Genomic DNA, 13,837 nt, shown 5'->3' on the forward strand with positions numbered 1-13,837 from the left:
AGGCACCTGAACATTTAGGTTGAGGGCCAGGCTTGGCTCTCTTTGGTATCCAAAGCTAATGGGATCTGCTTGACTGCTGCCAAGCGATTAAGAAAATAACAAGGGAGAGAACCCACTTCTTCTTGCCATAGCATCTACAACAAAAGGAAGCATTGTTGAGAGTAGTTGTAAAGACAGACGTGGCAATTAAGATTTTCAACGGTCCGCAATGTATATTTCTCCACTTCTTCTCCTGCCGTCTGTATGAGTGAGTGTAAAAGCCTGCCACTTGCAGTAGATGAGAGAGTAACATCCATGTGGCTTTTATTGAGGGTAGTAATTCCCATTAAACTGCACAGGGATTTGGTTCCAGCTCATGTCTAGGTCACCTTTAAGACTCCATGACATGCACACACACACGCTCTTTGGCCCTGGAGGACTTGGCTGGAGGAGAAGGTCAGCAGCCTCTGGCACCTCATGAAATAACAGCCATTCCAGTCAGGAGCCATTTCAACATTCCGCATTGCCATGCAGGGAGCCGAGCAGAGGGACACACAACAGGTTTGGTGGAGAGACAGACATTTTGGAAATGTGTAATGTGAATACTTTTTGTGTATGCTTTTCTCCAATGTACAATTGTTTGGCAATTACTTTTAGCGCAATAACTATGAGCTACTACTATTTCAAAACAGATCCATTCTACATCCATAATGTCTAGCATGAAAAAAATATGAGATTTCAATAAAAAAGGAATCGCACTTTGAAATGTTCTTGAATCCTCACTAGAGACAGAGTTAAGTAAAGAGGGGAAGCATGCAGTCCCTGTGCTCTACATTTCCGCTGGTTACTGGGTCAGTCCTGAACATGATGAATGATAGAAAGGGGAAAAAATGACTCACACAACCTCTAAAAAGGGGCTGCTGAAGTTCCTCTCCAACTCTATTTGCAGGCAGCAGGCACATTTGTACAAGCAACTAGCCTACATCAACAACAGCAAAAACCAGGCACCGTGCACTGCAGCCATGAGACTGTGTGATTGTGCAACAGTACAGAAAAAACAGGAACTGTACTGAAATCCACACAGTGTTTCCTGTTGTAACTTTAAACGTGTGTTATAAGTAAGGTTAAATGCAAGCAACTGTGGCTGTCCAAGCAACTGAAAGAGAGTGGGAGGGAGAGCAAAAGAGCACGAGGAGAAAGAGATCAGTCGAGCTAGCAGAGAGAGAGAGACAGACAGACAACACACCACAGTACTAGCTTCAAAGTCAGCAGCGACATACCTGCAAGCTCATTTGTCGTTCATAAAAACCTTGTTGCCATTGATCAAGCCACAGCCTATAGGCGTAGCGGGTGTGAGTTTGGCCGGACCCCCGGTGGCGGTAGTGATACCTCCATTGCAGCGGTACAGATACAGCAGGACAGCAGCACCAAAGCAGAGCTCCTTAGAAGGGCTGCCTGGCCCCGGCACTGCCGCACATATTCCAGGAAAGCATGTCATCAGGCCGTTTAAGCCGCCTGAAAAATCGCCCATCTCACATGCACACTCTAATCTATGGGGGGTTACTCAAGGTAATCCCTGCCAAGCGCTTCTCTTTGATTGGCACTCGCAGCAGCATAGCAAGTTTTTTGGGCCTGTCATATCACTGGGGCGTACCACTCTGCTTTTCCTGGGAGGGGGGGGGTTGACTCTCTCCTCACCGGCCAGGAAAGAAAAAAAGGAAATGGAGACGGGAAAAAAAGTTGCGCAAAAATGAGTTTATACAAGCTGGCTAGCCAGCCCCCAATGCAGACTGTCAGGTTTGTTTTCCTCTTTCTCCTTTTCTCTCTCTAGCTATTTTACTAACTCTTTTTCCATTGCTCGCCCTCCCTCCCTCCCTCCCTCTTGCAAGTCACTCTACACACATTCTCTGTGGAATTTCAGAGAATTTACAAAAGCTCCAGCCAACGGCTTGTTTGGATCAGCACAACATCCGGCCTAGGCAGGCTGAGCTGCTTTCCACCAAATGACAAGGCCGTGGCATTTTCACTTCACTGTCAATGGGCAGTTTAAATGCATACCGCAATACATGTGTAGACGTCTACTTTATCTAACTTTATTTAAAAACAGGCAAGTCAGTTAAATTATTATTCACGAAGACGGCCTGTCAATAAACAATGATGCATTTAAACACATACCGCCCTGTAACACAAAGTTCACACTGCAGTTTTATGAAGCCCTATTACAGAAGAAATGATTCCCTAAAAGCATTTGCATAGAAGGCCATAGTGACTCTGTACTCTGGCAGAGCTAGGCTAACAGTTGTGATTATTGGAATGATTATGCTGAGGGCTGCTAGACAGTGGACACATCTTGCCTCCACTGAACCCAAAGCCAAACTTGTGATCGGTCTTCCTGGCTCCCAGACAAACAGAGACTTCTCTGTTGCTAAAATACATACATCAGATGATCCATGGTTAGCGGAGGCTGCTGCTTGTATAGAATGAAATATGGTAAGACAGTCGCTTCCTCCAACTATTTATTGAAGTTGACAGAAGCCAGACAATCCTTCAATGAGCGCTCAAGTAGTAAAAGCAGAAATATCCACTGACTTGACACACAAACACACTGGTTTATTATTTGATCAAGTAGAAGTACTTCATGCACACATTCTAACCACTTGACTGGTGGCATTCATCTACAGTGGTTCAGAAGTAGGGAAGTCCACTCGGGGCTCCACCCTGTAGTTGTACGCTGTTACCCTGCCAGGCGAGGTAAGACTGATGAAGGTCACCAGGCAGTGGGAAACGCACTAGTGAAAGGACCACAATGTCACTTATAAAATGTGAAGTAACAAACTATAACTATTAAGATACCGCCAATACAACTGAGCCACGCCAACAATTTCTCACATCGAATATACCCCGTTTCTCTCCACCATAATTTATTGTTAAATATTTTCCAGATAAAACAGTGTTATCAGTGATGCAAACTGGTGAGTGGCCAAAAAGATGACAAAAAAATGTGCACTGAAACATGCAAAAAAATCTGTAAACTGAGTGGGGTTGCCAACATTTCACTAACGGCGTAATACCAGGCCAAGTACCACAATACCGAGTAGTATGGTGATACCACAGGGTTTGTCACTCCCCTCCCAGGATGCATGTTCCCATTTTCTAAACGCACTGCACAAAAACATGTCCTCTACACAACACATTTACTGTACAATTGAACAGGTTACTGCAGAAAATAGCTGATTTGCTCATATCCAAAAGGTCTACCTGTGATTGGACAGGAATATAAATGCATAATGATGCAGTAAGGGTTAACACACACTAGGCCTATATGAAACCATCTTTAGCCTACTTTTCAGAACACTTGACAAACATCATTCTCTCTCACACACACAGCTCCCAAAAGTTAGGCCCAAAAATAATTTAAGGAACATTATAAAAATATATTTTTTTATTCAGATTTAGCTTAGAATAACATTGATTAGGCATATGCATCCTAACTTTTGAAGCATCTCTTTGAGTAGACCGTCTATCCCTTTTTCCATTTTTTCCTGTGCCATTGTGCATAGCCAAGGTACCATGTTGTTAGCTCGCTAGCCAAGTAACATGACTAAACACTGTTGTTTGTTATAAAACGAACAACTTGCAACCTGTGAGTAGTATAAAACGGCCAGCGACATGGTTTATAAAATTATATAAAATGTATGCCAATTCGTGGTAGAAAGGGGAGAATGTAGCTCCAGTAATATGGGGCATAACCTTTGAGTGGTTTTCAGTGACGTAAAGGTGCAAGCATGACTGTCACTGTGCTCTGTTTTTCCTCTATGGCAGGGGCACTCAGAGGCTGCTTGACAGCGAAGCCTAGTCAGACTGGCCCTGCTTGTTCTTACCGGTGAAATGAAACGATACGTCTCCACTTAGCTCGCGCTGCGAGCTGCTCCAATAATTAAACAAATGTAACAGAAACCCCATCACTGCCTGCACACCCCAGCTTGCCATTACGGCTAAATAACATTTTAAACCTGATGGAGATGTGCGGTGAGAAGCAGCGGAGTAGGCTAATGGCTGGTTGGGAATACTGCTGGATGCTCACAGCGGTCACACATGATATCAGAATGCTTCATCCAATAAGACATATCTGACATCAGGCTTTGTACTCTGCTTGATATTCTATTTGTAAGACACGTAGGGATGCATTCTGTGCATTCTGTCATTAATTGAGAGAATGTAGTGATCCCACGGAGAGGATCTGTTCGCGCCTATCACCTCAATGGGCGATGCACTCTGCGTATGCACACTTTATCGTCAGACCCCCCGCGGATGACCTATTGAGATCAAAACGGTGAATTTGGCCGAAAACTGACGTGTTTGCATCCCTGTGCTATGTCAGAGAGGGAGAAGGTGAGAAGAGGTGGCCCGGTGAATCAAACCATGTTCTCCAGGTGGTGGGCGATATTTGGTCTGGAGGCTACAGGCACCACTACTGCTAGATCAACCGATTATGACATCTCTGATGTGGTCCCACTCCCTCTTGGTGATCTGCGCTTCTGTGACCGGATCTATGTGTTTGGTTGGCTGGGGCCATAGTCCATACATAGACAGAATGTTCTGTACATACAGGGCCAGAGAGAGCCAAATGCGTCAATGAGATGCACACACAGGGGCCAGAGGAAGGGCCAGAGGCATCGATGAGGTAGAAAATCTCCATAAGGAAAGCAGAGGCAGTCTATCCTCCTGGTAGACAGCCAGTGGAGAGAGGAGAGCTCAGACACCATATGAGCTGATAGGGAATGAATGATGTAATCAGCTGTTAGATCTATGCTGGGAATTTCATAACAAGGTTAAATGTTAGTCAGAAACATCAGTCACAGGTGGTGATGAGTCATGGAGATGATCGATCATCGACTCACAGCGTTCAGCGTACCACAATTCACAACATTTTACCTGCATTTTGTTCATATTATCATAACCCTGCAAACAAACAATGTGTACCAATGATAAAAAATCCAGTATGGCAGTTAATAGATGGGACTTGTATTAGTTTCATACTAAGACGTTGTTCCGCCAACTTTACCATACCGCCAAAATTTTTCCGCCTTTTCCTTATATCTGAAAGGTATTGCCGGTATCAAAGCCAAAACGTTTATTTCCGCCTAACGACCAAAGCATTTTGGTTAACTTCTGCCTACGGCTTAGTATTAAAAACGTACCTGTAAATGGCACACACTATGCTATTAAACTCGATGGTTGCTAGGCAGCGCCAGTTAACCATCCTCCTGTCAGTTCTAAACTTTGCGAGGCATGTCACTTCTCCCATCTCTTCGCATAGCGCACCACTAAGCATGTACTTAAAAAAAAAAAATGTAACCCCTTTTTCGTGATTTCCAATTGCGATCCTATTACAATCTTGTCTCATCGCTGCAACTCCACCAATGGGCTCAGGAGTGGCGAAAGTAAAGCTATGCATCTTCCAAAACATAACCCACCAACCTACGCTTCTTAACACCCGCCCGCTTAACCCGGAAGCCAGCTGCACCAATGTGTCGGAGGAAACACTGTTCAACTGACGACCGAAGTCAGCCTGCAGGCGCCCGGGCCGCCACAAGGAGTCGCTAGAGCACAATGAGCCAAGTAAAGCCCCCCCAGCCAAACCCTCCCCTAACACAGACGACGCTGGGCCAAATTGTGTGCCGCCCTATGGGACTCCCTGTCACGGCTGGTTGTGACACAGCCTGGGATTGAACCCAGGTCTGTAGTGACGCCTCAAGCACTGCAGTGCCTTAGACCGCTGTGCCACTCGGGAGGCCCATGCACCGTTTTCCTAACCACAACTGGATGGATCCATAAAGAATTACTGTGGGAATAAATATCACTGAATGATGAAAATGCAAATGCAATTGAAGGCATATATCAAATTGTTGCTTACTGAAACGCAAAGTCATCCAATCATTGTAATACATTTGAAGCAATAGCCTACCTGTGTGTGGTCAACTAGATTATAATTTCAGCACTGCCTTGATTGGGACAGCGCTAACACGCTGCTTTGAGACAAGTGTGGGGACTCATCTCCATAAATCAATGTCTCATTTTTGTTTTCACTGAATCTCCATTAGGACATTGGTTAGGCTACAATTAGGCTGGGGAAACGTTAGCTAAGTTGAGGTGAGGGCTGCCCATGATCATCTTGTCTAGTTGGCTCATTTATTAGAACATTTTGCCAGCATGTTAAGTAGTTTAACAAGTGGATTATTTTTCTCTTCACTCACAGTCGCTTAGTATCCTAGGCCAACTACCAACCAAAAGCCCGTGACGTCACTGACTTGTCTCAATCAATTGATTGAGCTTCACTGAATCTCCGTCTGAATAGGCTATGTGGTTAATTGGTTTCTGGCTGGGCCAATAAGTAGAGGTGGTATAAATAACTCCTCTATCACTGATCAGACATTTAGCAAAAACGTAGCCCAAATCACGTGTAGGCCTATTATCGCGTTTTGTCAACTCCAAGAGCCGGCAGAGGTTGCGAGGCTCAGTTAGTAGAGCATGGCACTTGCAATGCCAGGGTTGCGGGTTCGATTCCCACGGGGGACAAGTACGGAGAAAAACAACGTATGAAATGAATGCACTCACTACTGTAAGTCGCTCTGGATAAGAGCGTCTATTAAATGGCGTAAATGTAAAAACATGAACACGACACTCGCATGCTTTTGAAAATAGCAGTGCTTTTAATTTCTAAAATCGGTATCATGATGAAGATACATTGAGAGTAAGACCCTATGCCTGCTCCTTAACAAAGTGAAGTGACGGTAGGAAAGAGATGAAACGTGGATACCACTGTCATATAAAAAAAGAGCACTTTTTTAATATGACAGCAGTTCATAAAAAATATTATGTTATATTCCATTATATTCTTACTACAAAATATATGTGTTGACCGTGATCGGGGTAGGTATGTGTGGTCTGCTTAAAATAAGTATTGATTTCATTCATTTGGACGTAACATAATGAAACTTGTTTGTTGTGAAAATAAAGTGTATTAGTCTTACAATGTTTCTTAGGACCTGCCTAAATACATTTATTTTTGATGGTGTATATTCAATGGATTTATAAAAAAAATAGATGCCCACCCACATCTGCACACCCCTACTACCACTCGTCACACACACGGGAGGTATAAAAGCCATATGCAGGCAAGAATGTGGTAAAAAGAAAAGGCCTGTTTGTAAGCGGGTCATGAAAACATTGTCAAATTACTTTAAATAGGCAAAATACCATAAATTCTATACAAAGGCAGTATTGGTGTTCTGTCTCAGACACAATAGTCCCTCTCTCACACACACACACACACACACCTATCTTATCTAGGAGTAATGCCCGTGTGCCCTCCTTTGCCCTAGGCTGCCATGCCCCAGCCTGCCATAGACTCGCCTGGCCTCTGCTCACCTCTGAGAGGCTGGAACAGCCCCAGGGTGAAGGCTGGCTGCCTGTATCAACAGCAGCCCCAGGGTGAAGGCTGGCTGCCTGTATCAACAGCAGCCCCAGGGTATACCACTACCACACTTATGTAACGCTAAACCACAGTCAGGCAACTGCTCAAATCCAATGGAAAATACTCAATTGTCAACTGAACTGCAGTCTCCAACTAGGGCTTAGTTTTTTTCTTCCCTTCAGGCAGTGAGCCTTGATGAATTTGAATGTGGGAACACAATACCGCCGAACCAGGCGATTACCAAACCAATTACAAAATGTGCATAAACCTACTTGATTAAAACTCCTCCAGTGTTCTTGTGATTAGAGGGAAACAATATGAAACAAGTCTGGTTTAAAACAGCACGGGCACTCTGCTGGTAAGCAGAGCTCCATGGCAACAGATAACCTTGTGTGAAGACTGCAACTTACCCAATGTAAAAGCAACTCTCTCACTCCTTTAGCGGAAAGAAACGGTTCTGAAAAGTCTCTCACCATAACCAAATGAGTAAATTACCTTAAGCCCTTTGAAAAATAAAAAGCAAAACAAAAAGAGTCTATTGCTGTGCATCAACATATTTCAGCAGTTAGAAGGAAGGCAAATAGAGGATAACTGGGTGAGTTCAGAGAGAGAGGGAGTATGACTTTCCTTTTTTCTCTCCCTCCCTCTCGATCTCTCTCTCGCTCTTCCGTCAGGCCCTGGAAAGCAACACTGAGTCTCCCAACTATGGCAACCAGATAGAACAGATTCCTGGGAATGTCTGCTGCTCCCCAGCCATTGGATAAATCAGTCTCAGCCAGCTCTGTTCTGCCCTCTCTCTGCCTGGGCCCTGGTTCTTATTTACCCACATAGCACATCAAGAGCCTCCGCTCGCTCAGCTCCCAAATCTCACACTCCTCCCTGTGGTTCTCCCTCCCTCTTCTACACAGAGAGAGGGAGGGAGAAAAGAGGGAGGGAGGAGATGGGAGGCACTGTTGGCTAAAAATGGGGTGGTAGGAAGATCGAATAATACAAGCCAAGATAAGATTTGTACACTAGAGGGCCTCCTGCTCCATAGCCCAACACAAACCATGGTGTGGATGATAAACAAACGCTACGTCATTAACATGATATATAGAGTGAAACCAAAAAGGGTCTTCCCCTCTGGCATGCCAAGCATTATTCATTTGTTAAATCCCACCCAGACAGCCTTTCTGGGTATTTCCAAAGCCCATTCATGAACACACAAATACATTTAGAGTCATTCCCTAGCGAAGATACTTTCTAGAACTCACCTGGTTTCTCCCTCGCCGTCTTCCGTAGTTGCGTCTCACCAGCGTCTTGTAGTTCTGGTTCTTCTTGGTCAAGTAGTAGTACAGGACACAATCGGAGACACACTGCAAAGAGAAAGGGTATGACAGTCAGGGGGACATATGAGCCCATGAACATTTTTATTAACAACAGACAACATAACAAATACAAACCATGTGCTTTTGGGTTTGGGGGAGAGTGGAGAATGGAGGTTACTACTGAGTAAAAACAGAATGAATTAAATCCACTGTAGCTCACCTTTCTCTCTAGATAGGAAGCAATGAGGCCAAAATTTTTTGGGTGCTGAACAAACCTGTGAGAAAAAACAAGAAGAGAAAATAGTCACAGTTAAAGCTACATTAAAGCTACAGTCTGGGATTCACGGCAGCCGGCCATTTGTTTTGGTATACAGCCGAGGAATGTTGCTAATGAAAAGTACTGCCTCTCAAAATCATACCCAAAGAGCTTCTGCAAAGTCAGAGAAAACAATGTTAAATTATGATGCCACTGAGCTCCATTAAAAAAAATTGTAGGCTACAGTCGCTAAACACTTTTCCATACCCAGCAGGCAATTAATACATTTTACATTCTAGAATTCCAAGTGAACTTGATTCGTGATGGGAAACAAAATGAAAATCTTTATGGAGGGACTAATTTGTTTGAATTTCTCTTTATCCACAAAGCATTAGCCAAAAGAGGTCAGAGAAGTACCTGTGGATAGGATACAGGATATTGAACAAAGTCTCATTGGCCTCTCGCCCCGCCTTGCTTTTTGCCAGTTCTGATTCTGACAGAAACAATGGGACTTTTATTTCTATTCACACACACTATTGAATGCGCACTCTGCATTTCGAGGTCAGTGTTGGAGCATGGGAGCACAGCACCCAGAGTGGGCACAAGGATTGAATGGCTGGAACACGGTTACCGAGATTCACCACCCAAAACCACTCCCTTGTCCCGGAGGCAGCATCATGTTGTGGGGGTGCTTTGCTGCAGGAGGGACTGGTGCACTTCACAAAATAGACGGCATCATCAGGCAGGAAAATTATGTGGATATATTGAAGCAACATCTCAAGACATCAGTCAGGAAGTTAAAGCTTGGTCGCAAATGGGTCTTCCAAATGGACAATGACCCCAAGCATACTTCCAAAGTTGTGGCAAAATGGCTTAAGGACAACAAAGTCAAGGTGTTGGAGTGGCCATCACAAAGTCCTGACCTCAATCCTATAGAAGATTTGTGGGTAGAAATGAAAAAGCGTGTGCGAGCAAGGAGGCCTACAAACCTGACTCAGTTACACCAGCTCTGTCAGGAGGAATGGGCCAAAATTCACCCAAGTTATTGTGTGATGCTTGTGGAAGACTACCCGAAACGTTTGACCCAAGTTAAACAATTTAAAAGGCAATGCTACCAAATACTAATTGAGTGTATGTAAACTTCTGACCCACTGGGAATGTGATGAAAGAAATAAAAGCTGAAATAAATAATTCTCTATTATTCTGACATTTCACATTCTTAAAATAAAAGTAGTGATCCTAACTGACCTAAGACAGGGAATTTTTAATAGGATTAAAATGTCAAGAATTGTGAAAAACAGTTTACATACACCTTAGCCAAATACATTTAAACTTCCAACTTCAACTGTAAGTATTCATACCCTTTGTAATGACACTCGAAATTGAGCTGAGGAGCATCCTGTTTCTATTGATCATCCTTGAGATGTTTCTACAACTTGGAGTCAACCGGTGTTAAATTCCATTGAATGGACATGATTTGGAAAGGCACACACCGGTCTATATATGGTTCCACATCATGGCAAAAACCAAGCCACTGTTGACAGCGCATGTCTGAGCAAAAACCAAGCCATGAGGTCGAAGGAATTGTCCGTAGAGCTCCGAGACAGGATTGTGTCGAAGGCCAAATTTCTGAAGCATTGAAGGTCACCAAGAAGACAGTGGCCACCATCATTCTTAAATGGAACCACCAAGACTCCTCCTAGAGCTGGCCGGCCGGGCAAACTGAGAAATCGGGGGAGAAGGACCTTGGTCAGGGAGGTGACTAAGAACCCAATGGTCACACCCTGACAGAGATCAAGAGATCTTTGTGGAGATGGGAGAACCTTCCAGAAGGACAACCATCTTTGCAGCACTCCACCAATCAGGCCTCTGTGGTAGAGTGCCCAGACGGTAGTCACGCCTCAGTAAAAGGCACATGAAAGCCCGCTTGGAGTTTGCCAAAAGGCACCTAAAGACTCTCAGATTATGAGAAACAAGATTTTCTGGTCTGATGAAACCAAGATATAACTCTTTGGCCTGAATGCCAAGCGTCACGTCTGGAAGAAACCTGGTACCATCCCTACGGTGAAGCATGGTGGTGGCAGCCTGTGGAGATGTTTTCAGTGGCAGGGACTGGGAAACTTGTCAGGTTCGAGGGAAAGATGAACGGAGCAAAGTAGAGAGAGTGATCCTTGATGAAAACCTGCTGCAGAGCGCTCAGGACCTCAGTCTGGGGCAAAGGTTCACCTTCCAACAGGACAACGACCCTAAGCACACAGCCAAGACAACGCAGGAGTGGCTTCGGGACAAGTCTCCGAATGTCCTTGACTGGCCCAGCCAGAGCCCTGACTTGAACCCGATCGAACATCTCTGGAAAGACCTGAAAATAGCTGTGCAGTGACGCTCCCAATCCAACCTGACAGTGCTTGAGAGGATCTGTAGAGAAGAATGGGAGGAACCCCACAAATACAGGTGTGCCAAGTTTGTAGCGTCATACCCAAGAACACTCAAGGCTGTAATCGCTGCCAAAGGTGCTACAAACAAAGTACTGAATGAGGGATCTGAAAACTTACAGTACCAGTCAAAAGTTTGGACACACCTACTCATTCAAGGTTTTTCTTTTTACCAGAATAATAGTGAAGACAACAAAAATATGAAATAACACATATGGAATCATGTAGTAACCAAAATATATTTTAGATTCTTCAAGTAGCCACCCTTTGCCTTGTTGACAGTTTGCAAACTCTTGGTATTCTCTCAACCAGCTTCACCTGGAATGCTTTTCCAACAGTCTTGAAGGAGTTCCCACATATGCTGTTCACTTGTTGGCTGCTTTTCCTTCACTCTGCGGTCCAACTCATCCCAAACCATCTCAATTGGGTTGAGGTTGGGTGATTGAGAAGGCCAGGTCATCTGATGCAGCACTCCAACACTCTCCTTGGTCAAATAGCCCTTACACAGCCTGGAGGTGTGTTTTGGGTCATTGTCCTGTTGAAAAACAAATGATAGTCCCACTAAGCGCAAACCAGATGGGATGGCGTATCACTTCAGAATCTGTGGTAGCCATGCTGGTTAAGTGTGCCTTGAATTCTAAATAAATCACTGACAGTGTCACCAGCAAAGCACCACCACACCACCTCCTCCATGCTTCACTGTGGGAACCACACATGGAGAGACCATCCGTTCATCTACTCTGCGTCTCACAAAGACACGGCGATTGGAACCAAGAATTTCAAATTTGGTCTCATCAGACCAAAGGACAGATTTCCACCGGTCTTATGTCCATTGCTCGTGTTTCTTGGCCCAAGCAAGTCTCTTATGTTTATTGGTGTTCTTTAGTAGTGGTTTCTTTGCAGCAATTCAACCATGAAGGCCTGATTCACACAGTCTCTTCTGAACAGTTGATGTTGAGATGTGTCTGTTACTTGAACTCTGTGAAGCATTTATTTGGGCTGCAATCTGAGGTGCATTTAACTTAACAAACGTATCCTCTGTAGCAGATGTAACTCTGGGTCTTCCTTTCCTGCGGCGGTCCTCATGAGAGCCAGTTACATCATAGTGCTTGATGGTTAACGTGACTGCACTTGAAGAAACGTTCAAAGTTCTTGAAATTGTCTTAAAGTAATGATGGACTGTTGTTTCTCTTTGCTTATTTGAGCTGTTCTTGACATATTATGGACTTGGTCTTCTGCCAAATAGGGCTATCTTCTGTATACCACCCCTACCTTGTCACAACACAACTGATTGGCTCAAATGCATTAAGGAGGGAAGAAGGCACACCTGTTAATTGAAATTCATTCCAGGTGACTACCTCATGAAGCTGGTTGAGAGAATGCCAAGAGTGTGCAACGCTGTCATCAAGGCAAAAGGTGGCTACTTCGAAGAATCTCAAATAGAAAATATATTTTGATTTGTTTAACACTTTTTTGGTTACTACATGATTCCATATGTTGTATTTAATAGTTTTGATGTCTTCATTATTATACAACGTAGAAAATAGTAAAAATTAAGAAAAACCCTGGAATGAGTAGGTGTGTCCAAACTTTGACTGGCACTGTAGATAGGATGACAAGTAACTAAAAAAGGACAACTCTATAGACAACCTGTTAAGGACAACCAAACTCACTTTTCCTTGAAAATCTCCTTCTCGTGTTCGGTCCACACATTCATGAACTGCCGAGCCTTGTACACCTTCATTGGGTCGTCCATCAGGCCGTTCATGTTGATGAACCTGACTCGCCTCTGCTCTGTGTCGTACATCATGGGCGGGATGACGGACAGTTGTCTCATCTGCTTCTCGTTGTTCTATTGGACAAGAGGGAGGGGAGGGGTTTAGAGATTACATTTGTTAACTTCTTTGGGACTGGGGGGCAGTATTGAGTAGCTTGGATGAATAAGGTGCCCAGAGTAAACTGCCTGCTACTCAGGCCCAAAAGCTAGAATATGCATATAATTAGTAGATTTTGATAGAAAACACTCTGAAGTTTCTAAAACTGTTTGAATGATGTCTGTGAGTATAACAGAACTCATATGGCAGGCAAAAACCTGAGAAAAAATCCAACCAGGAAGTGGGAAATCTGAGGTTTGTAGGTTTTCAAGTCTTTGCCTATCCAATATACAGTGTCTATGGGGTCACATTGCACTTCCCACGGCTTCCATTAGATGTCAACAGTCTTTAGAACCTTGTTTCAGGCTTCTACTATGAAGGGGGAGCGAATAAGAGCTGTTTGACTAAGAGGTCTGGCAGAATGCCATGAGCTAAGTCATGCGTGCGGCCGTGAGAGCGAGCTGCGTTCCTTTTCATTTCTAAAAGACAAAGGAATTGTCCGGTTGAAACAT

General features: G+C 44.1%; 1 protein-coding gene across 5 annotated transcripts in view; it reads right to left on the reverse strand.

Annotated features, from left to right (window-relative positions):
* The window catches only part of ncor1 (nuclear receptor corepressor 1), a 117,797-nt gene that overhangs the window by 47,869 nt on the left and 56,091 nt on the right, over window positions 1–13,837 (reverse strand). For all 5 annotated transcript variants that reach the window (XM_038975628.1, XM_038975621.1, XM_038975615.1 and 2 more), the window contains exons 12-14: window positions 13,125–13,303; window positions 8,984–9,038; window positions 8,710–8,811 (exon numbers count right to left, since the gene is read on the reverse strand). In XM_038975628.1, the coding sequence (XP_038831556.1) occupies window positions 8,710–8,811; window positions 8,984–9,038; window positions 13,125–13,303 (336 nt within the window). The remainder of the gene's footprint in view (window positions 1–8,709; window positions 8,812–8,983; window positions 9,039–13,124; window positions 13,304–13,837) is intronic.

The sequence above is a fragment of the Salvelinus namaycush genome, chromosome 3 (genome assembly GCF_016432855.1).
Source record: "Salvelinus namaycush isolate Seneca chromosome 3, SaNama_1.0, whole genome shotgun sequence".
In the NCBI taxonomy this organism is placed as follows: Eukaryota; Metazoa; Chordata; class Actinopteri; order Salmoniformes; family Salmonidae; genus Salvelinus; species Salvelinus namaycush.